At 45.1% G+C, this 24,245-nt stretch overlaps 1 protein-coding gene across 1 annotated transcript in view; it reads right to left on the bottom strand.

Annotated features, from left to right (window-relative positions):
* Window positions 1-24,245, bottom strand: part of ValRS (Valyl-tRNA synthetase) — a 108,686-nt gene that overhangs the window by 29,983 nt on the left and 54,458 nt on the right. The window contains exons 14-18 of the mRNA XM_075684804.1: window positions 16,075-16,165; window positions 11,595-11,700; window positions 5,258-5,328; window positions 4,576-4,701; window positions 3,427-3,531 (exon numbers count right to left, since the gene is read on the bottom strand). Coding sequence (XP_075540919.1) covers window positions 3,427-3,531; window positions 4,576-4,701; window positions 5,258-5,328; window positions 11,595-11,700; window positions 16,075-16,165 — 499 coding nt within the window. The remainder of the gene's footprint in view (window positions 1-3,426; window positions 3,532-4,575; window positions 4,702-5,257; window positions 5,329-11,594; window positions 11,701-16,074; window positions 16,166-24,245) is intronic.

The following is a 24,245-nucleotide window of genomic DNA, read 5'->3' as shown; positions in this document are numbered from 1 at the left end:
GGCGTCGACATAGCCCTTTTTTCCCTGGCAAGGACACGTGCCTTCCCCCAGTCGATGCACAACCGCTTGAAGTGGTACGCTCAGCCAAAGCACTAGATTTCACATTTTCTTTTCTCACGTCGTAATTGTGCAGTTTAGGACACCTTTCAAAGTCACCAGTTTTGCCAATATACACATTGTCACAATCCACGGATGGGACAACGTACGCAACACCTGGGAATTTCTCTTTTGGTAATTTGTCCTTAACATTGACGAGCGATTGTCGTAGTTTCTGGCTTGGAATGTGTGCCACTTGAACATGAAGTGGTTTTATTGAAGTCATGTGAAAGTTCTTGCTGATCTTTACATAACCTGTTGCCTGATAGATGCACCAAATTTCCAGTCCTCCTCAGATTCTACCACTTGCTGAGATTCTACCACAAGCTTGCAAAACATTGAGAAGCTCTTGATGCAGCTCCTGATGTAGCTCTGCTGACTTAAATCCAGACTGACATTCGTAATCTCAGTTATTACAGGAAAAAAGAGATTGTGCAAGCAAAGAAGATAAAATAGCACAAAATGAGATGACACAGGAAGACAAGCAGTGCAGGTGTTACACTCTCCAATAAGATGTCAGAAGATAAACATATAGAATTTAACGGTGTCAAAATAGATGGCACACATATTGCTAGTTGTTCAGTATAGCTGAAATTCAGCCCATAAGTTTACGCTGATTCATTTCAAATTGACACTTCAATCAACAACTAAAGCAGAGGATCGCTCATCAGCTTATGTGATGAGTGACGTGATTTGTTGCACTTTTTGTCGCTTGCCGGTCAAACCACACAAAGTCATGGTTGACGATGTCAACATGTGGGTTTTCATTCTAACCGGCCGACAGACAAGCTCAACTGGACTCATGGACTACGTTTCTGCTCGTTCTTTCTTCTTTTACTTTCTGTAGGAGACAGAGGTTCAGAATCACGTGTAACAAATTTCTTATTTCAAAGGGCAGACTAACGTCCAAAAAAAAATAAAGCCCCAAAAGATACATTGCCCAGTCAGCATGATATGCTTAGAGGTGCAGTACTGCTCTTTAGCACTTTAAGCTAGTAAGCACCTGTGTTAACAGCAGGCTTACAGTTTCCACTTTTTTTTTTTTTTTTTTGTAGAATGAAGGAGTGCCGTATGCTATCAAAGGCCTTGTCTAGGTCTAGGCCTAGGATGACCTTGATGCCTCTTGTTGTGCTGTCTAGTATCTGACTTTTGACCAGCTTCATAATGCCTTGCGTCGCCAGCCCGACAAAAGCCAATGATGTTGTGAGGATATATCTCGTCTTCCAGGTAAGGCTTCATATGGTTAAGCACTGCACGCTCCATGGTCTTACCCACGCACGACGTAAGTGAGATTGGACACAGATTGTCCATGCTGAGAAGTTTGCCGGGTTTTGGCCGTCTTCCATTCTATGGGAACTTTGCCTGAATGCCACGTCTCATCAACTATCACAGTGAGCTGTTCCGTGCCACCCTCGTCCAGATTGTGGAGGGCCTTGTTGGTGATGTTATCCGGCACCGGTGTGGATCGACTGTTGAGACCTCTTAGCGCTTGTATAATCTTTTCCGTGGTGAAGTCGGCATCAAGCTCCGCGTTAGGTCGACCCGAGTATTGGGAGGTCGCGTCCTCTGGAGCTGCCGCATCTGCCACGAGGAGGTACTTGGCCGTCAGCCTTGCTATGAGCTCGTCCGGTGTTTCGGTCTTGCATGCCTCATATAGCAGCTTGTTCATCGCGTCCCTCCGCGAGGTCTTGGTGTTCGTGCCATCCAAGAGGTGTTTCAGAAGGTTCCAGAAGGCCTCTGCGTACCTGCTCGTCAGTCATGTTGCAGATCTCGTCCCATTGCTGCCTAGCTAGTGTGGAGCAGTGCTGTTCAATGCTCCGGTTTAGCTCCGCAATCTTCTTCCGCAGCCGACAGTTTAGGCGTTGCCCTTTCCATCTTTGCAGTAACGATTGCTTGGCTTCTAGCATGTGGGCGAGTCTACTGTCCATCTTCTCAGTTTCGAGGTTGGTGGTGACCGTTTGTGTTGCTGCCTTGAGATCCGTCTGGAGTTGTGTCATCCACCCGTGTAGGGATGCATTCGCATCCTCCGCAGACCTACCGATCCTCACCGGTGACATAGTCATTGAAGTAGGTGATCATATTACATTCCGACCATGATCCAGCGGATGCGTGGAGCTCGAAGAGGCGGAGCCAGTCTTCTATGGGCCCATCATCCACTGATCTGTTGTACTTGGGTATGTCCAAGGCTTGCAGTGATGCGGTCATGATGCTGGTCGGTGTCGGTGGTGGAGCTGTGCGCTCGGGGTTCACGGTGTGGTGTTGAGTACTTGCGTGATGATGTGAGGCCGATGAGGTGGCTGTCAGGTCTTTATCCTGTCGACTTACGGACGAGGGCCAGGATAGCCAACTGGCTCTCGTAGACCAAGCCCAGCAAACTGCTCGTGCCAGTGGAGCCATGGACTAGGGGCCCCAAGCACGGGACCTCAAATTTTGTTTAATTCTATAAAGTTTCTCTCTCTCTCTCTCTCTCTCCACATCCATCAATCAAAGCATTTTGAAACAGTGTCAATAACAAAGTATTAAGTGGTGTCTGCCATGGGGTCTATCAGTGAGCCCAGTGAATGCGCGCAGTCGTGCGTCTTTGTGGAAGCAAACCACCATTCCTCACAAAGCGTGGCAGGCGCAGAGCGCAGCACGGAGGAGGAGTCAGTGAGGAAAATGCAAGGCATTGTTGACGTTGTCGAACTAGCCAAGCCGCCGCTTGCATATGCCGCTACATTCAAATGGTGCCCTCGGTGCAATCGATGTGTGCAGCCACAAAGCGCAGGAGCCAGGACACTGCTTTTTTGGAGGGTGTTGTGGGAAAGCTCGCCGCCTGTCAACAGAGCACATGTGGTCTGGGGTGGTGGAGTTCGATATATCTATTTTACATCCGACCCTGTTCAAAATAAAAAATAAAAACTAGAAAGTGTTCGATATATGCAATAATTCGATATATCCGTGTTTCATACATCATCAAGGTTGGACTGTATGTTCAAAAAGTGTTTCAGGGCCCCTTTAAGTCACTAAGATCTCACTGCAGGAAGAGACATGGCTAGTTGTGCTGACAATCTGAAGCACCACTAATGACCCTGTTGCATCAATGCAATGCAATAGCTGTCAGTTCTCTGTCATGATTGGTCTCATACTCATGCAAGATGTACACCAAATGAGGACACAGCAAAGCCTTCCTTGGCCACTACATCATGTACCCAGGCTTTCTGTGATGAATAAGAGAGGTGAGAGACAGAGAGAGTGAAAGATTCACAACCCCAAACGTAGCCACTGGCCATTACTAGAGCTCCCATCACAGAAGACCTGTCTGAGGAATGAGCAGGCAGGGGTACACACCTCCAGAGAGATGCCCTGGATGACATCGACGGGGTCGATGACGTTGCCTAATGACTTGCTCATCTTGCGACCATGGGCATCGCGCACAATAGAGTGGAGTAGCACCTGTAGTGTAATAAATGAGAAGGATTAAAGCAAGAAAAAATATTGCAGTGATGTAAGTTACTTTGTTGATAAAATGCTCTCATACAAGAACTATCCATCAATGCCTACTGTTCCGCTGTTTTATGCTCTAAAGCAATGCTCAAGATACCAGAGATGCTACAATGGCTCTCAAATAAGACAACACAAATGCTGTTTCTGGACATGCAAAGTATCAATTCGCAGCATCTCCATATTTCCCCCCTTCCTTTTCTCTTTATTATGGCCGACTGACCAAAGTGAGCAGCACATCAAGCCTTGCCACCACAAGATTGCTGCAATGGCATGAAATGTGCGTGCATAACCAAAACGGACATTGATTGCTTTTCGTCATCACTACAGCCATCTTCCCGAGATGACGTACTATTACAACCCATCTCATATGGTGACCGTGGCATACAATTCTTATCAAAGCCACTTATGTGCCGAAACTGTGTTTGTTCCACATTCACGGCTATGTACTGCCCACAGCCTCTTTCCAGATGACCCCTTTATTTCCATACTTTGCTTTTGCTTCAGCCTTTGCCATACTCTTTGCAAGATAGGCTGACTTAGACAAAAACTATTGGTCAGGAAGACACCTTCAGGTTCTTTGCACAAAATGTAAGTGCATTCCATATTTTAAACAGAAGCTTCTTAAAGGGGCAAATGATAAACTAAAGTGAAATTATAGCGGCCTATTTTTTCATGTTAGCAGATACACCTATCACTGTATTATCGGTAGATGAAGAAGACCATTTCCTGGATTATCTTATTCCAAGATATTGATGCACATATGTATGTGGTAAAAAATAATTTAAAAAGAACCAAGTTGCGAATCAGTGCTTGTAGCATCTATATTGTGTGCATTTTTACCATTCTTGAATATATGGTTTCTTCTTCTTTACTTTTTTTTTTTTTACAACAGCTATTTGCCTACTAAAACCCTTTTGCCTTTCCACTGGTGAAAGCCATGTGCTCAACTGCTCTCAACGCAACTATTGGTCACAATTCTGAATGCAAACAAACCTCCGTAAAAGGGAGCTTGCCCATGAGCTTTGTGCACAGCATGACCATCTTCGCCACCCAGAAGAACAGAATGTCATGGCCTGTCTCCAGGAGTGTGCCCGGGTAGAAGGCCTTCAAATCAGCAGTCTGCACGAGGCATCAAAGAACAAGCAATTGGCAACAGCCATGCCTACTATCATGAGAAATTCTGTAGGGAGAAAGAAGAAACGGCTGCATGGGTTGTCAGCACTGAGCTCGTAATTAACTGCCTAGGCAATTCACTCATAGTGCTTAGAAGTTCTATTATTCCACCTATTGCAAAGCACGTGACTTGAGCTTCTTATATGCTTTTGCATGCCTGTGGAGTGCAAGGGATTGCTGTAACTTCCTACATAACATTTTCGCTTGCTAGGTCCTTACATAGTTATAGAACTGTTTCAATGCCCATACATCTGTCTTTACAATGAAGGCAGTCCTACAAAGTTATCAAAACGTGAGGCACAGTAAAATACAAGCCAAAGGAAGGCCAATTTCCACTTCAAAAATAATCCCATTGTGTGCAATAAAATAATTTACCTGCATTCATGGCTACATAAAGACAACAATTAACCACTCACTCAGGTTGACCATAGTCTTTAACATAAGTGTCACAGAAACAGGTGTGAATAACTTTCATGAAGTCCAAATGATGTAAACTTCTGACCTCATCTGGCCACCCAAAGATGGAGAAGGGGAACAAGCCAGAAGAGAACCATGTATCCAAGACATCTTCATCTGCTTTTTGGAATGCGTGAGAAAGAGAAGACAAGAAAGACATATAAGCTCATTATTTCACTGCAAACAGATATTGTTACAGAAGCTATACATTGCCTGCAGATAAGTATCCTGGTACTATATTCTACAAAACCCACATACCTTTAAAATAATATAAAGAAAGTCAGTGCAGAATTTGTGACAAACATAGCAGGAATGTATGCAAAAGCCAAAGTACTGTCAACATAAACTGAAATGCAGACAAGCAAGGATCAGAAAGAAGATATTTTTGCCATTCCGTGCTCACTAGTACTTTCAGGGTCCTACACAGAGCTTAGAACTACATGTTAAAAACTGCAGAATGTTCACAAACTAACTACAGAGGAATCGCATGTTACAGCCTGAAGTTTTTGCAATTAAAATACACCCTAATTGTTATTTTTATTTTTCATATTTCAATTTATGCTGATTATTCAACAAAGGGCCCCATATGCAAAATGCAGCTTGTTGCACTTGCCACTTCTGTACACAAGTGTAACAGATGAAAGAGAAATATTATAGTGACGTTTCACTTTGTCAACATGGGTTACGCGCCAGCATATTGGTGCTGTTCTGAAGTTTCCAAACTATGCCGTCTTGCTTGACACACACGCATTGTCGCAAGCTGCCTAGCACGTTCCTTGGGAGTCTCCTGGGCACAGCAAGGCGGTGCCTTTTGCCGGACTTGTTCAGTTCATGCCCGGCCCTTGGCGACAACTTCGGGGTCGGTAGACTTGCGCTCAGCCTGCCGCCGCTTGCATTGCTGCTCTGTCCTTCTCGCTCGTTGCTCGGCCTCTCAATCATGAGACGAACCCAGTATGTCCACAGTGCACACAGAACCCGTAGCAACTGCCAGAGGAGGCCAACACAGCGTGCCTCTGCCTATCCTCCTCCTCTACGATGCTTTGTCTCCTTTCTCCTTACCCACTTCACTCAAAGCCACGTAGACTTTCCTCTAGGTGGCATTGTTCTGCCACGCACTCAGCACGCTTCTCTGTACTGCCACGCTCTGCCATGCTGGCTCTTCCGAACAGGTTCGCCACACAGAAAGGGGCCACCTTGCTCAGAGGGGCGCGGGACCAAGTGGGTCTGCACGTCTGACAGCCAAGAGCACCGAAAGTCAATCTGTTCGGTGAAAACGCCTGCGTACCTTCGATGCTGAAGGAGAGAGAGGGCGAGAGGGGCCCACTCCTCAGGCATTGTTCCTACGTGTGGCGCAGGGCGTAACGTGAGCCGCGCGCAAGCAGCAGGCTCCGCGTCGCGCTGGTGCCAGGGGCCACGGGGAATGTACATTATCCAAAATAAGGCTTGAACTGCGTGTCCCCGGCGATCGCGAGGGCGAATGGCCTAAGTCACATGTGAACAGGAGATAGAGGTCTCCACAAGCTACACGCAACTGTCGTGTGTATACTGGCAGAGCAAAGATAAAATCATTTACTGTCTTTTTGAGACTGAATACATATATTTTAAATTTATCTAACTCAAAATCAGCAATTACATGTTGGTGGGCATCACTGCTTGCGATAATGGTACATGACGACATTGCGGAGGCAAACGCAAGCAATTTTTCACTGTTTATGACAAGAGATTGTAAGTTTCCTGCTGCAAGCAGTGCAATAATATTTGGCACAGATGCACAAATTGTGGAAGCAATATCTATATGTGCCATAGTACCTTTATCAGTGCTGGCAACAAAGGCAAATGGCAGTACTATAGTTGTAAAGCCTGTCACCACCATACTGCCTTAAGACAACTGAAAGGAGAGGCACGTGCATATTGAAGTAAACTGACTGCATAGATATTTTTTCACAATGTCCACTTGAGTGAAGCAACGAAATGTTGCTCTAGCTCAGCCAACAATTAACTTCATCCACCTCCTTTTTTTTTCTCAGGATGGCTCCAGCAGCAATGCCTCTCCCCACAATAATTTACTCAAATCTCTAAGCAACAGTTTGCCTAGTCAATGCTACAGATTTGCTTTGTTTGCTTGAGGCATTAGCCGCTGCTGGATTACTGCTTGTAGGCATGCTCATCCTGTGTGTTTGCGTGACTTCCTAGCACTAGCATATAAAAGAATTTCTCTAATATGAACAACTTTCGAAATGAGCTCATCCTATCAGAACTTCATCAGAAGTGAAATGCAGATGTGAGAAATCAAACAGAATTTCCCAAGCTGTGCAGCGCATCACATAATTATGCTAAACAGCATTCAAGGGAGTCGGTCTACTGCATCTGTAATTTTTTTTAGAAAAAAAAATGAGCACAGCTTATTCACTGTGATCACAGAGACTACAGTCTTTTTCCCTTCACGCAATCATCCATCAACATATATTTGTCATGCAGAGGTGATACTTGTGCACTCAACTTAAGGACACATCTGTGGTGTACCATCCTCACTGCATATGAACTGTACACACTCTTGCACCATAAACTGGCATAGTGGGGAAAGAATAAAAAAAAATTGGCAGTTTAACCTGAAGGCAAAGCACTGAAAGTAAGAGCAAGGTTTAGCATTGCACTGGAGGTGTCTCAGAATGCTGGCATGATGATGAGCACCACCATCTGTGTTGCAGGCGTCGAACCTCAATAGTAGTGCATAAGATGAGACCGGCAGAGAACTGTAGGTGTCTGTCAGTGGTCAAAGAAAGGATTAGGCAGATTTAGCTTGATGGTTCCTGTACATTGCACTCAGACCAGTGTATGCACTATTGTCTGGTATGCATGCAGCTCCACAGCAGGAATGCTAATGTGTGTGAGCACAACGCTCATGCCAGCAGCGGAAGCTAGAACACTGCCCTGGCTCCAGCAAAGCAGATTGAGCGGAGTGCGACAGTGAATTCAATTGGCTTGGCTTTGTCACATCTGCCAGCCAAATGCACTGCACCTTTTATCTCTTCACATGCAAGCCCGCACATGCACATGAATACCACACAGCACGGCTCTATTGACACGAATTCACCTCGAGTGTCCGTATAATTGCCGACGTACAATAATGAACAAAACTCTAAATGCTCCGTGCTCTGCTGGGGGGCTCTAACTTTAAGCTTTTAGCAACGAGCTCTGTGATCAAGAGCAAATTTCCTGCTCTGTAGGGGAAATGAGAGAGAGCACACCACAGAAAATCACAGGAAAGTATACCTGTCTCGTCTACTGACAGGAGCACTAACCATACAGGTTAGGGCTTAGCAAGCCACAGGGCAGTGTAAGTCATTGCCTCACATAATCTAGCTGGCCACTGTCTGCACGGCTCGGCCTCCAAAAGGCACCAAGTGTTGCACCAAGTGTTGCAAAAGGCACCAAGACAGGTTTGTTGCCTCTGGCAGCACCTACCACTACACAAGCAGCATGGAAGCAGACGTTCGCGTGCCAAAGGTGAAATGCAGAAAGGGTGTTGCTAGCATGTCGCTGCAAGAGGATGGTTCCTCGCAACACGCTGCTAAGGAAAAAGTGACTCCGTGGCTCTGCTGCATACTCTTGCAGTGACCAATGGGCCTGGTCACGAGAGCCAAGACAATCTCCATCAGCGTGAGCCTCAGATGTGTATGGCTCCACATAGTACAGTCCCGCAGCACTGCCACTAGCCCCATAGACTTAATATATAAGGACGACCGAAATTTCGGACACCTTAAAGCGAGTTGTGCAATATTTCAGACTAACTGTATGACCGTGAGCTAATCGTGAGCTAATATGGCCACATAGTCAAGCAGAAACACCGATATTTTCACTTTTGAAATGCCACTGGTGCTCCGTGAAACTGAAACAAGCAAAGCCCAGTTGATCTAGTAGTCGCTGCTGAGAAATCGATGCATGCAATGGCTATACTTCCACGTATCTGCAGCGACAGCATGGCAATGATAGAGATACGGGTCGTAATATTGTAGCAATGCTTGCTGATAGATTCTTATGCACCCTTATCATAAACTGTTAATGGCCGGCCGATCCTGTTGATAACGCGCACAGAACGTCGCTCTGACCGCTGATGAAGTGTGAAAAGGAATAGCATAAAAGGCATCGCTAGAAGATTGCCGCCACAGAGTGTCTAGGCCAAGGACAAGTATATGTGCACTCAGCAACACGCATTGACAAACCTGGGGCGCATTCTTGGACAATCACTTTTGAGATACTTTCATTTTTGCATGACTAGCACCAGACACATCAAAGGGCGGCAGCATTTTCGCGCTGTGATAGAGAGCATGCTTGGCACTGTGCCAAGAATGATGCCGCTCCTAGATGCAGAGATGCGTCCTGTGCTAGTCACACAAAATTAAAGGTATCTGACGATCCTGACTAAATTATAGGTAAGTGACGATCCGAGAACATAGTCCACCATATTTGGCCCCTTGTGGAATAAAGCGAATCTGGTATTTCGGACTTCCAATTATTTAGAAGTTTTGGCAGTCCCCGTCGAGTCCGAGTTATTGGTCGACGACTGTACAACCACACATGGGTGCAAGGCGCCACTCTTGGGTTTAGTGTTCAGAAAGGAGTGACAGACAGTACACGCTCGCCATTGGTGCATGGTGTCGTAGATGAGTCCAAGTCTGAACTCCGAGTGATGCCCAAAGGCACCGGCGGACAAGAGGAAAAACTGGTACACATCTTGTGTGGTTCCAGTGAGAGTCTCCCTCTGTACTCGACCTTATCATTGCGCATCACTCCAGTTGCGCCATGTGCAGCTGCCAGAGCGAGAGCACAATTCCCCACAACTGGTTACTGGAACACTACTAAATAGAGCCTCCAGGGTGGAGTGACGGATGAGTGACAGCCAGGCCATCACTCAATGTTATTGCAGGTAGGAAAGGGAGAGGCGCAGGGACGGCAAAATTAGGCAAATACCTGCACAAAGGTGATGGGGCGCATCTTAATCCTAATAAAATAAAACAGGCTTGAACCAACTAGGTTGTTTCCACAAGAAAAAGCTGCCATTTCTGGCCTGTGCTATTGTACGTTACAACTAATTTTACATGTTCATGGTATTTGACATCAGAGTCAACTTTCACTGCACCAACATGCGGAATCTAAGAATGTCACTAACACTAACAAGCCTCACTTGTTTAAAGTAGAATTCAAAAGAAGGCAAATCAGCGTGACAAATGCACGTGAAAAGCAACGAAGTTAAGATAGCCTGCATAATCTAAACAGCTTAACCAAAATCGAGCACTAGCAGTAGTAAAAGATGCCGGGTACACAGAGTCGGGCAATCGCGAGCACAAAATTGTTCATTGAACTTTTATGTTGTGCAACAAATTTTAATCACACGTAGAGGTCAATTTATTACAGACAGCATTAATTAATCCCTTATCACTCAAGTGAACTGGAAATAAAGGCACTTGCTTCAGTTGTGAACTTATCAAGGTAAATCACCAAGTTCCTCCATCAAAAGCTCTCTCAGAGGAAGGAAGGCCCCCATGTGACATTGCATGCATCTTTCTTGAGATAAGGAGAACTTTACTTCTTTTCAGAACTTGAGGTGCTTGTGTGACAGAAAGGACAGTACTTACAAAATAACCTTGCCCATTGCCTTAAAGGCCATTAGCTATACAATACGATTACGTCTGATTCTTGGATTACTGCACATCACAGAAGCTCTGCTACATTCCCTTGTAGCAGAGAAAAGTCCCCGAGTTGACCTTGAGCAAGAGAGTTACAACGCTCCCCTGCAAGATGTGTCAAACAGCACCCTCAGAAAGCATCACTGATTTTTTAAAATTACCTTTGGTATGGGTCTCGTATTTGTGAGCATTGTTTATATTTTTCAGGGTCATCAGCTTTAGCTCCTGTGCTTGACATTGTGCATTATAAGTTAAAATTGTAATGCACTCTAAACATTTCTTTAACACATACTTAAGTCTTCCCTCTTGTCATGTTCATTGTTATGTAACTTGTTGAAATAAGACATGCTGCAGAAACAAAACAGTAATATTTAGTGTGCACAAACCTTGACATAAGCAAAACTTTTCCAACATCTGTGTAGATACCCTTCTGCCTATTACGATTTCTCTACACAATTTCTCCATATCCAATGCGAATTGGCCTTATGACCATCTCGGAGGCCAGATAACATTATTTTAGGAGCAGCCTTGCTCAACTTTTCTTGAGTTCTCACAAGGCTTTGTTTACCTAGGAGTAAGCATAACAATATGCAAAAGCTACACAATTCTGTTTTTTTTTTACTTTTACCTTTGCAAAAAGAGGTATATCGATGTGATCATGGTCAGAACATGTTAGAGACGAAAAGCTATGCAAACCTTGTTTTAGGATGATCTTGCTCTTGGGCACATGAAACCTTTTGGCAGCTTTCTCTGCTGCCTCATCTACAGTGCGGCCACTGACCCAGTGGTCATTGTCAGCTTCCTAAAAATAGCAACAAAGGCAACAATTAAATTTCAAGTGCTGAAAAAACAGGACATGCACTAGAAATCATTTTAACATACTGCATCAGGGTGCTGATCTGACAAGGGCACACTGCTGAAACCTAAGAGCAGTTAAAGACGAATATGTCACACTGGAGTTTACTGGTTCTTGATGGTGGCCTGTTGTGTAAAAGAGAGTGACATTCCCTTCAACTTGACAAAAATGAAACTGTGTTTTAGGTGAGAATAGAAGACTACCAGCATGAGGAAGCTACCACTGTCACTTTATAAAACAGCACCAATAAAGCACAACCACCAGCACTGCAAGAACTTTTTGCTACACCTTTGCTTTCCTGTTTTCACCTTTCACAGCCTACACATAAAGCAAGTGCTGAATATATTTCTACTCCACCCCACAATGCATTGGCAATGTGCGATGCCCAAGAATATTGCTTCCCTAACCTATAGCTATCAAAAAAAAAAAAAAAAATCCATACCTTTGTACCTGCAACTTTCTTTTAGATAATACCAACTGCAAGTATGTTGCATTGCAATGTGGTTAATTAACCTTGAAAGTAGTGGTGTGTGAATATCAAAATTTCCGAATACAGATAGAATACTTAGCATCGAATATTGAATCGAATATTGAATAATAATATGCACACAGATTTATTAGCGAGTTGGTTTACATTAACATGTTGGAACGGTGCAATTACATTGTCATTAGTAAAAAAAATTGAACTAGTAAGCCATTATACTAAAAGATTGTGTATTTGGCTCATGTTAGCTTTGCAAAATTGAATAATTTCTGCTAGCTGCCTGTTCTCACAAACATGCGCCTTACTATACCGCATCAATTTCCCATAAACTCAGAGGCATCTGACCCTGAACCATTTGTAATTCATCGCATTTGCTGTCAAGTAGTATGCTCAGGATTGGAGGTGGAACCTGCAAAAGAGTGCACCCTCGCTGTTCACAAACTCGTGCCCCTTGCTACTGAGAGGCTGGCTTTCTTACAGAGCTTAGACGTCTCGTGGCTAAGCGTGCTTTACAGGCGAAATTGTGCCAGCAGCATGAAATTATTGCAAAACGCAGCACAAAGCAGACCCACTTTCTTTGATAAAAATAAACGCTAAGAACCATGTTCGTATCCGCACATAGGAATATATTCGATTTGTTTCAAATACTTAGTTTTTGAATCGAATACGAATATTAAAAATATAATCGATAATATTCGAAACTGTAATATTCGCGCACCCCTACTTGAAAGCAATTACAATAGGATCTCATTGACATAACCATGGCTAGTATAAATTTTGCTATGCCATCGATTCATAATATTCTTTAGCTGAAGTCCATTGCATACAATGTGCCAAACTTTGGGCACTGCACATGCTCTCAAACTACAAATGATAAATGCACTAGCTGCAACCATTGGGACTGCTATCAGTGACATGTCAAAGAGAACATGACTAAGGTGTTTTTTTTTTTTTTCTGCCACGTAAGGAGGCTTGCCTCCTTAATTGCCGTTTCGGACCTGCAATCACGGCAAAAAGTCTGGAAAATCGGTCTGCGAAGGGTTCTAGTGCCCGAAATTTCAGACGTTCTTAAACACTGACTCTATGGGGTACGTTGGTGGTGCCGCGAAGCAGTCCGAATTATCAGGCGTCTGGAAAGTCGTTCATTGACTGCGCACTGGCGACTCCAGCCGTCAACACAGCATCAAAAACGATTTGTTAAGATTCCTCTCTGTTACTCAAGCCACCATTACCGCGACTTTCATTCCCTTTCAATAACATTGGATAATTTCCCTGATAGAAGCACAAATTCCCCGAGTTTTCCCCTGAGTATTTCCAGACTATTCAAAATCCCTGAGAATTCCCCGTTTTCCCATTTGGTAGACACCCTGGAAGGATGTTAGCAATTTAATTTGTTGTTTGCAGCTGCATACATTTCAGAAGGCACAGGCACGAAGGAGACAGAACATTGCACAAATGCACGCACAAAGTGTTGGCAGTCTGGTGAGTGGTAAGCACTGAATCAATGAAAACCCAGTAAAGTGTTGCAACCCGGGTTCATACAGAACATTTGACTCAAAATACAAGGACAATTAAAGGATTCCAAAGATGATAAAGGCAAATTTCAAGGAGGGGGAAACAAACCTTATTCATAGACATGCACAGGAAAATAGTGAGATGTCATTCTTCTTAGCTGCAATTTCTTGCAACTAAGCAGATGCTGAGTACAATATATGCTTCAATCTCTCAAGTGGCTTTTCAAGTTTTACTTTCCCACTGTAACAAATGTCAATCAGCTTCTAGCTGGATGGTCAGTAGTGTCCAGCTTCAGCCAAAGAAACTCGTCCCACTATAGCCAAATGGCAGGAACTTCCTTTCCGTCAAGCATTTCTAGCATTGCATAGCTTATCAATACTCTGGAAATAAAATATCTAGGATCGTTTCCCAATAGACAGTGTCCATGGCATAGCCCCTATGTGGAGTTTGTTACTTTAAGTGTTCAAAAGTCACTCCAACCCCAGTTTTCAAGTAATTCAAGGTGCACATTTATTTTCAAGGTTTAAGGGCCCTTAAATCTTTTCTAAATTCAAGGGTTTTCAAGGATTTCAAGGGATTCTACATACCCTGGTTACAACAGAGGGGAAGTATACACTTTTCTTTCGGGACAGCTGTGCATGTCATGCATAGTGTCAAAGTGGGGGATACTTGACTTTGCACTCCATAGTGCATGACCCAGAATCGTTCAAATGCCGAGCATGACAGTTCACTACAAACACTACAAAGTGACCATATGTCACCAGATTGCCACTTAACTTCAGCTTCGAGGAAAAGAAAAATAGCTTGTTACATCCACTGATGGGAAAAATTCGTCGTTTCAATTATGCAACAAGCAGTCATTTCTATGGGGCCTTCAAGGGAAGCTATGTTTTGTTTGTTATACATATTGCTTTCTTAAAGCTAATTTAATTCCAGTTGCAACAAGGTTCAACTGTACAAACTTTAGCTAATATACATAAGTGAGAGAAAGGTTATTAGTTGAGCACAGCCAGAACTCAGGCACCTACCATGTGTGTGTTACCTGTTTTAATATTTAAGGGCCCCAAACCACTCAGAGCTCCAAGATTTGTTATACCGGTGTCACATATACACTTCTGATCGTGACTAGGGCCGATTCAGATCCGACTTTGTGATCGCCATAAACAATGGTAGCTGCTACATGGTCCAACAATCCGTATCGAACTATTATTGTCTACTAATCGCCGGCAACTCTCAGAACTGCATAATTAAGCACAAATTAAGAATTGCAAAATATAGTTCAATTTGGACAATATTTCACTGTTATAACATACTATTGCTGATGAAAAAGGTTTTTATTGAGCTGCCTTCACTTTTTGTTTGTAGCGTTTTCAGAATACTGCACCAGAGAGTGGAGATGTCAGCCTGCAATCACAATTGAGGTGATCATGATACACGGATTGCAATTGTCTGGATCCGGACCCTGCATGATTGCAATCGCAAACAACCATGTAACAACACTCGATCTGGATCAAGCTCGATCCAGATCGGCCCTGATCGTGATGAGAAGTGTACATGTGGCACCGGTATCATATGGTGGCAGCTGCATACCAGTGTACAATGCACAAATAGTTGAAAAAGATTTTTCAAAATGATGCCATAACAGCAAGGCTACAGGTGTTTGTTGATTGACTACATGGCTGCCATGGTCTCTGACTCGCCTTCGCTACCATTCCCATGGGTGCTCTCTTCTCCTCGCCATGTACTTCTCTGTACTCTGTCTCATCAACTACATGCAGTGCAGCAAAAGCTATGGATTGCATCAGCCAACCAAAATATAGAAGTAGAAGAAAGGCTCTTTCATTGTCTGCCTCTGATTGCTCTCCGAGTGATGTCAACTGAATGAAAGCATCAAGAAAGGATCAGCGGCACACAGTGGGTAAGCCCTCCTCCCTTGATGGAACACACAGTCATAGTTCATTGCAGTGACATTGTCATTCCTGGTCGATATACCAATTAACAGCTTTTACCTTGGTGACATCATGCGCATGACCCTCCTGGCATCACAATCTGCGAAGATGGGACCAGAAAAGCTCGAAGAAGAGCATGGAATTGTTTTCCGAGTTTGTGGTTTCCCCACAACCATGTCTGTTAAAGCATCTGTACATGATGCTTGTGTTTATTCAAAATGTGTTCAAAATGTCAGTGACGGATTAGGGCCCCTTATGGCACGAACTTTGTCTCTTCCCCAACGAACTGTAAGATTCCAAGACATCTCCCAACTTTTGAGTTGGCAGAAACCCTGATGAGAATAAACAGAGCAGAAAGAAAGAAGGGCTTACAGCTCCAAACGGCGAGCCCTCCCCTTCAATGCTGACAAAGTAGGCTGGAATCCGGTGTCCCCACCACAGCTGCCGTGAAACACACCAGTCCCTGGAAAAGTTCACAGATAAAAAAATCAGAGCATGCGACATCACCATCCAGCTAAAAAATTACAGAAGTTTTTCACCTGGTTGGAGGTGCAAGGTATCACGGGATTATTCTGAGATCTACATCAACAATGCGGGTTCACTAACCTAGTCCATGGACAGGAACACAAACCTTATTCCTTAGCAAAGATCCCACCTGGTGCACCATAATTATAAGTGCTTACAAGCCACTGATTACAATATATCAATGAAAAAAAAATTAAATTATGGGGTTTTACGTGCCAAAACCACTTTCTGATTATGAGGCACGCCGTAGTGGAGGACTCCGGAAATTTCGACCACCTGGGGTTCTTTAACGTGCGCCTAAATCTAAGCACACGGGTGTTTTCGCATTTCGCTCCCATCGAAATGCGGCCGCCGTGGCCGGGATTCGATCCCGTGACCTCGTGCTCAGCAGCCCAACACCATAGCCACTGAGCAACCACGGCGGGTAATATACCAATGAGGCAAACATACAGTAGTAAAACTTGTGGAGATGGGTTTGCACAAGGCTCACCCTACAAGTGACAGTCATAAATGGGCACAACGCTCCTCCCTTCCACAATGCACAAAGATGCTATGAAGGGGTTTGTCGACTCTGCAACGTGTTGCAGAGAAGGCTCTGGAATCAGATCACAAACAAGCACGGATTTATTAACCCAAGGTACAGCACAGTGCAACACTCGCGGTGCTTATGGGCGGAGGCTCACCACAGAACTGATCGAGAATGCGCACCCGCTGCGCTAGAACTAACAGGGTAGTGATTCACCAAGTGCGAGAACGAGGAGTCACGAGAGCAAAGGCCCCACGTAACTAACTCGTTGCAGGTCTGTGAGCATCTGCAGAGGCAATGAAGTGCTCAGCAGAAGAGAGCTCGGGTGGAGAGGATTGAGCTCCTAAATTGGCACGTAAAGTTTTCACAACTCAGTACAACTGACTTCCATTAATATGACCTTAGCAGGACCAACGAAACCAATTGAATTGTCCAGTAGGTCAAATTAAAGAATACAGAAGAAGCATGCATAATAGCATTTCATCCTGCCGACCACATTAATATAGGTGACTTACATATTGCATTTTTCTTTCCTTTTCCAGGATTTCAGAGTCCTTTTTCTTTTGGCACAGACACCCAGTACCCAGATTTATTTGTTGCACTTAACCCCTGCTGATAACAATTAATTCTGTCAATTGAAAATTTTGTTTCACCTCGTTTTCTACATCTTCAAAATCATGAAAACTGTACTGCTGCAGAACACATTAAGAATTTTGCATTGTCCAATGGGTTTTTTCAAGTTTACAGAATGTGGACTCCATGCGATAACTTTCTACAGGAATGTGAAATATGAGAACATAAATTATTTATTGTCTCGCCAACTTGGAAAGCACTCATCTAGCCACTTGAAATATATACCAGATGTAAAAGAATGAAAGAAGTGAACCCGCTACATGAAGAACGAACGCAAACACCCAGATGGCTTCCTTCGGATTCATTTTACCAAAACATTTTGCACATATTATACTAACACCGCCAGAGCCGACACTCTACAACACCAGGCCTCCACCCAGTGACACTGGCCAAGACTAGCCACACACTATCCAAGAGCTCACTCTTGCAATAGAAGCAGCGAACATGTGCAGCACACCAGGCAAGGATAGTATCACGTGGTAAATGATATGGAACTTCGACAAGCTGGAGAAGATAGCACTAGTCGGAGAGCTCAATGACATATGGTGCACGGGCGAACTTCCGAAGGAATGGAGACATTTTACCATCTACCTGATTCCCAAACCTTCAAAGAAGCCTAGCACTATCGACAACCTTCAGCCTATTTCACTGATATCGACACTGCGCAAACTTCTTGAGTCCATGGTGCTTACCCAGCTTGTTTACCACCTGGAGGAAGAGAACCCAGACTAGTTTGACACGGTCCAAACTGGTTTATGACTGGGAATGTGCACGCAAGACAGCCTCCACCTGCTGCGCCGTCTTGTTGACGGAGATCGATTAGGTCGGCCACTCAGGGTCCCAGAGGTCCTCGTCACTGTAGACCTAAAGAAGGCCTTCGACATGGTGACACACGTAGCAGTGCTGACAGCTTTTGAGAAGGCTCGTGCCGGAACTCAAATCGTAAACGTCATGCAGTTGTTCTTAGCGAACCGCACATTCAAGATCTGCACTGGTCTGTCTTCATCAAGCCACGCTCAAAGGCAACCAAGGTGTCCCCTAACGCTGGAGGCATACCACAAGGAGCCATTCTGTCCCCAGTTCTGTTCAACAATGTGATGTGAGGCCTGGCAACGAAACTTCAGTGCATTCCAAACCTCGACTTGAGATTCTACAACGTTGACATCACTTGGCATCATGGGTGGACCCAAAAGACACCAGCCTCACTACCAAGGAACTTTGCGACACCATACAGATGGCACTTGACACCATTGATACCTAACTACTACCTAGTGGCATGAAGCTTTCCTCTGAAAAAACAATGTTTCTTCTCGTCGGTGGCCATGAAAATGAAAGGCCCAAGATCTCCCTCAGCCTTACTGGTCAACCTATGGAGTGTCGAGCTGAGCAGTGGGTGCGGACTCTGGGTGTCCCGTTGAGTAAAAGTGGTCTACCAAAGGAATGGCTGCGGCAACTTAAGCCCACCTGGCACAAACAGTTTCACTTGATCTGGTCCATCGGCAGCCACTTTGGTGGTGCGGGAACCCACACCATTTGTACGCTGTGCCTGGCCACATTGACCTCCAGGGCCTGCTACAGAGCTGTGCGTTTCCAGCTCAATGGTACACACTTGAAGCAATTGGAAGTCCTCTATTTTCAGTGCCTGAGTCATTACTGGCCTGCCATGGCACATGCAGACCGCCAAGCTCTAAAGATATGCAAACCTACCATTGCTCAAGGCAATTATTCAGCAGAGCAATGAGGCATGACGTGTGGAGGCAGAACACGGAGCCCGGCCAGAGGCTTCTTGCTTTGCTTCCCGTACCAACCTGCCTCGGCCACGACAATCCCCCAGACACCGACCACCTGTCAAGCAACCAATCCCAAGACTCCTTGAGCTGTGCAGGGATGTCTTGATAAGAATGCCAAGGCCCTGAAGCGGAAGTGCCACAAACAAGAACACAAGGATGAGCGCAAAGCAATGGCTCACGCACGGATCACACTGAGAATGCGGTATTCGCTGATGCGGCATGGGACCCTACCACAAGACAAGCTAAGCTAGAGGTGGTGACGTAGCATGGCAACAGAAAAATCCCACACCAGTACGGCAGCACCCACACAAACCCAGCTCCAGTCAACTCGAACTGTGCACTGTTCTTACCGCTATCCACACGATTCACGAAGAGGCCTTAGAAGGCCTACGAAATCCAGAAGGTCAAGTGATAATTTTAACAGACAGGCAGGGATGCCCTGAAGCAACTCACAGGCATCCGGAGAGCTGCAACCATACTCAGGGACATAACGATCTAGGGCAGCAGGCTCCACAGGGACCATAACTTTGAAATGCTGGGGGACTGGGTACCGAGACAAGCGGGCGGCATTGGTAACGGAGCTGTTCATGCACTAGCAAGCGAGATTGAGGCAATAGATCACTCCGTCCTGGCCATCCCTGTTGTACCTATGCCAAACAACCCAGACTCGGCCAAACACGTCAGCGTGGCCAAACATAAGAGGAGGAGTGCTCTGGTGGCGCAAACTGCAACAAATGACCGCTCGCTGCCACAAAACCTACCCCACAGCGCTCAAGGCCAGTGCTTTCTCTGACCGAGGAAGTGCTGGCCTACCGTAAAATTCTGAGCAAGCGCACCCCTCTTAAGCAAGTTGAAATTACCGGCAAAGTGTGAGCGGGCGTTACCCCAGAACAGCACCAAAATGCAAGATGGCAATGACAAAATCCAGAAAGAAAAAAAGGTGCAGTGGGCATTGATTTAAAATTTTATTTAACATGAAATTTTTAAGCCAAAGATTTGTTAGTGCTGTTCATCACTCTCAAAACTATCGGAAGACTCGTCCGAGTCGGTCGCAAAAAAACGTTTGCAGCATTCCACTTCAAGTCCACGGTCAAAAGTTCAGCACTAACGAGAGTTCAGATACAAGTGAAGCTCAGCTGCAGTGCATGGCTGCCGACGGCGGATAGTGAACTGCGGCTTGGCCATGCTGGCGGTGCCGCAAACATTAGCATGTTTCCTTCTTTGTGTAAAGTTATTGCGAGAGGGTAAAGTGGCAACAACGGTAACGAAACACTGCTGCTTGGGAGCTTCGGAGGTTCGTTCTGAAGTGCCGTTTGCTACAGATTCGAAGTAAGCCGGAAAAAGCCTAGTGACAATATCGGCGACGAGTAATCAGCAGCGGTGAGGCCCGGGGTACCACAGCGTAGCCGCGACCACTCTGTCGCCGAGTGCCCACGTCGCTTTGTCGCGGAGAGATCCTCTGTACTGTGTGACAGGCAGATCTCGCCTTTTGCCAGCAAGACCACTGTCGGTCGGTGGTCGACGAACTGCGAACGGCGTATGGCAAGTTGCCGTGTCGCTAACGGGGGCATGGCTTTAAAAAAAGAAACAAACAAACAAACAAACGAACAACCAAAAAGCCATGGAAACCTCTTTTCGTGAATTGGATGTGGCAGGCCAGTGTTACCTGGGTGCGGTGTGTGATAAGGGCGAGGAGCGGAGGGGGAGGGGGTGCGCTTTCCCAGAATGGCACGGAAAATTGGAATTAGCAGTGAAATTCGGGGGGGGGGGGGGGGGGGGCTTGCACAAGTGGGGGCACTATGGTAGTGGTGCCTTCACAAAAAGGGCGCTCTAACACCTTGGGCAGCAACAAACCAGACAGCTCTGGCATGGAAGTCAACAAAGCCAAGGACTCTTGCTGGACTATGATGCTGCCCCCACAACAATGATCACCCGCTGGACGTACCACACAACGAGCTCGACCGACGACAAAACACATGTTGTGGGAGTGCCCTGGCTACAAGGACACCCGGCAGAAATGCCTCAAGCTGCACATTAGGACTTTTAAGCATTGGACATTACCCAACAGTGACGGACCAGCTTGCCCAATGCTGCAGTCCCTCAAGGACTTTAAATATGAGACGGGGATAAACCATAATTTGTGAATGTTTCCTCTCCTATTTACTCCACTTTCCTGTATAGACCTTTGAGCCAGACCTTTTCTAGTAGAGATTCATAAATCAATCAATTATTAAAACTTGCAGCGCAGCTCTAATCAAAAGTGTTTTAAGATGTCTGCAACACATTTTAAATATTAGTTAAATTGCATCACTGCTTTTGCTTTTGATACACTACCCTCATGTACAGAATTGTGTACATAGAGCCTGAAAGGGTCAAACATTGATGTAATGGAGTAGGTAAAATCGGCACTTTATTTCGCCATACTGAAGTTTGACCCTTTGCGCAAATAAATACAGTTCCCGGCAGATTTTTCTTACATGGAACCGTAAAAATAAGTCGATTCCAGATATATCCAACTCAGATATATCGAATTATTGTCTATATCGAACCGTTGTACCACCCCCTTGGAAACTCCATGTAAGAGTATAGCACTGTACTAGGCGTATATCAAGCTCCCGTTCACTGCCACATTCGATATATCGAGCGCTGTGCCGTGCCCCTGCAAGTGCGCTTCTCCTAATGGTACCGTGACCACTTCTATAGTCGGGTACAACTTTACAAGGCAGTGGCATTTGTCCCTCAAAGGCAAATGCACACAAGCCTCCACCAATTGGCGCGCACTCTAGACTGACGTCATGAGCCGGATGGCCGGTGACCCTGCCGACGGAGGACATGGCAGCCCACACTTCGAACTGGGCCAATTCGTGTCAGCGGGACTATTTCTTTAGTAGCGGAGGCAATCGGCTGCAGCGCTTCGGTCAACTAGGTGGAGCTTCTCCTGTCTTCTTAAGTTGCACCCGACTATAGCTTCATCACAAGTATTCGTGTCAATGAAACGGCACTGTTTTGGCCGATGCTGTCACATTGAATCTGAAGGGCAACAGCAAAAGTAAGCAAGTTGCATCTTTCAAAGTATGGATGGCTGGTGCAATAAGGGTCATAATTGCCCTCCATAATGACGGTTTTGCTTTAGTAAGCTTCACCAAAACACAACCATGTAATGTGGTGGAGCATACTAATAGAGGAACAACTGCAGTGCAGTGAAGCATACTACCTGCGGCTGTTTGTTATTGGAAAAGGGATCACCAAGAACACAAAAAGCATCCTGGTCCGATATGTGCATTCCGTAAGGATGCATGGATGGCACTCTACTTTTCACTGAATGACTCTGGGCATTGTATGCCAAACTGGAGATGTCGGCACCGCCGGGTTTGTCTTGTAGAGTTTCAGTGAACGCTATTTTAGGCTTCCGTGAGCGGCCAAAATGAATCTGATCCTGACCCCAACTTGGACAGATTTTTACATTGCAGCTTGCATTTAAGAAAATCAGTGCATATCACATCCGCCCTACCACGAAAAGACTATCATGAAACGGCACGCAAGACTCTCTCTGTGATTCGCGGGCGAACAGTCTGCACTGAACACATTTCATTCGTACTCACAGGCACACATGGTCAGTGGACATGGACTTGAGTGTTCTGCAGGCTAAAAGCCACTTTCTAATCTAACAGCATCTGCCTGGTTGACTCGTTGCCGACATATGATGAGCGGCCATTTAACAAGCATATTGTAACGGGCACATATTTCAGAAACGGTATTTCTCACGCGACCACTTTCGGTGAGATAATGCATTCCTAGTTCTCAATCATGGCCAAAGGCATGGCAGCCCACGCAATAGCCACATTGTCTCAAGCGCCATAAAAGAAGTCCACATCAGCGAGACGTTGAATTCGTTTTCACTGCACTTTGTTTTTTTCTGCGCACCACAGGTGAACTTCAATGCACACCAAGCCATAGAGTATGCATGCACTGCACATGGTACACAAATTATCATCAGTACAGGTCGATGGCAATGCAGCCATGCCACTTAAAATTGGCAATCGGCAAACAAGATGGTGGCCACAACATACTTCTAACACCTGCGATCGCTTCCGGTAATTGCTGATTCCGTAAACAAAAATGACAGCAGCCGTGGTGGTATGTTACGTAACTGAAGTGGCAGAAAATGCACTTTGGCACTTTCTTTTTTATTTTACTTCGCGAGCGTGCGTTACATCGATAGATAACATGGGGACTAGCGTTTCAGCAACTGTCTTTAATACGAGATTGCACTTTACTGGAGTTTCATTGTCAAGAGATACAAAATGCATTGATTCCTATGGGCATTCACCAGGGATACAAAAATATTTCACTGTGGCAAGGATTTCGTTGTCTCTGGCTTTATTTGTGGCAGGTTCGAATGTTTTTGTTTTGTTTTTTTATTGGGGAGAAACATTTTAGATTTGTACCTAATTGTGACACTGCTCTGCTCCATCGAGGCACGCTCGTGCCCTGCGAAAAAATCTGACAACTGTCTACTAAAGCCTAAGCTTACTATGCCACCGGAAAAGCCACGGGTGGACTCGCATAAACTAGAAAAAGCAAAACAATGCTTACACATTAGCAGACAATTTTCGATAATTTATTATATCCAGGCTCGTTCTATCGAGGCTCGACTGTATTGTTAAGTTACCGCGTTATTTCCAGTGAAACACTGTTTGCGTTTCACATAATGCAAGCAAAACAAACGTCAGCAGCTTCTACAGCAAATAGCATTAGCAGCTGGCTGTGATTAATGCCTTTCAGCAGCTGCGAATGTGGAGTTTCTAGAACGGCAAGGCATTGACAAATAAATTAAAACTTTTGTTTTAAGGATATCTAGACCACCAAATTCACTCACATTTTACAGAGTAATAACATGATGTACAAAGAACACAGTGAAATAAAGAGTTGCAGTGCGGAAATATAGTGGCATGACCTCTTCAATTATAAATTAATGCACTTTGCAGGAAAGTGTGGAGGTGGCAGTGTTACAGATCTAGCTGCAGGTTGTAGTTCATGCCTGATCAAGGTCAAGCGGACAAGCACTT

The sequence above is a fragment of the Dermacentor variabilis genome, chromosome 1 (assembly GCF_050947875.1).
Source record: "Dermacentor variabilis isolate Ectoservices chromosome 1, ASM5094787v1, whole genome shotgun sequence".
NCBI classification, from domain to species: Eukaryota; Metazoa; Arthropoda; class Arachnida; order Ixodida; family Ixodidae; genus Dermacentor; species Dermacentor variabilis.
This window is presented reverse-complemented; position numbering and strand designations above follow the sequence as displayed.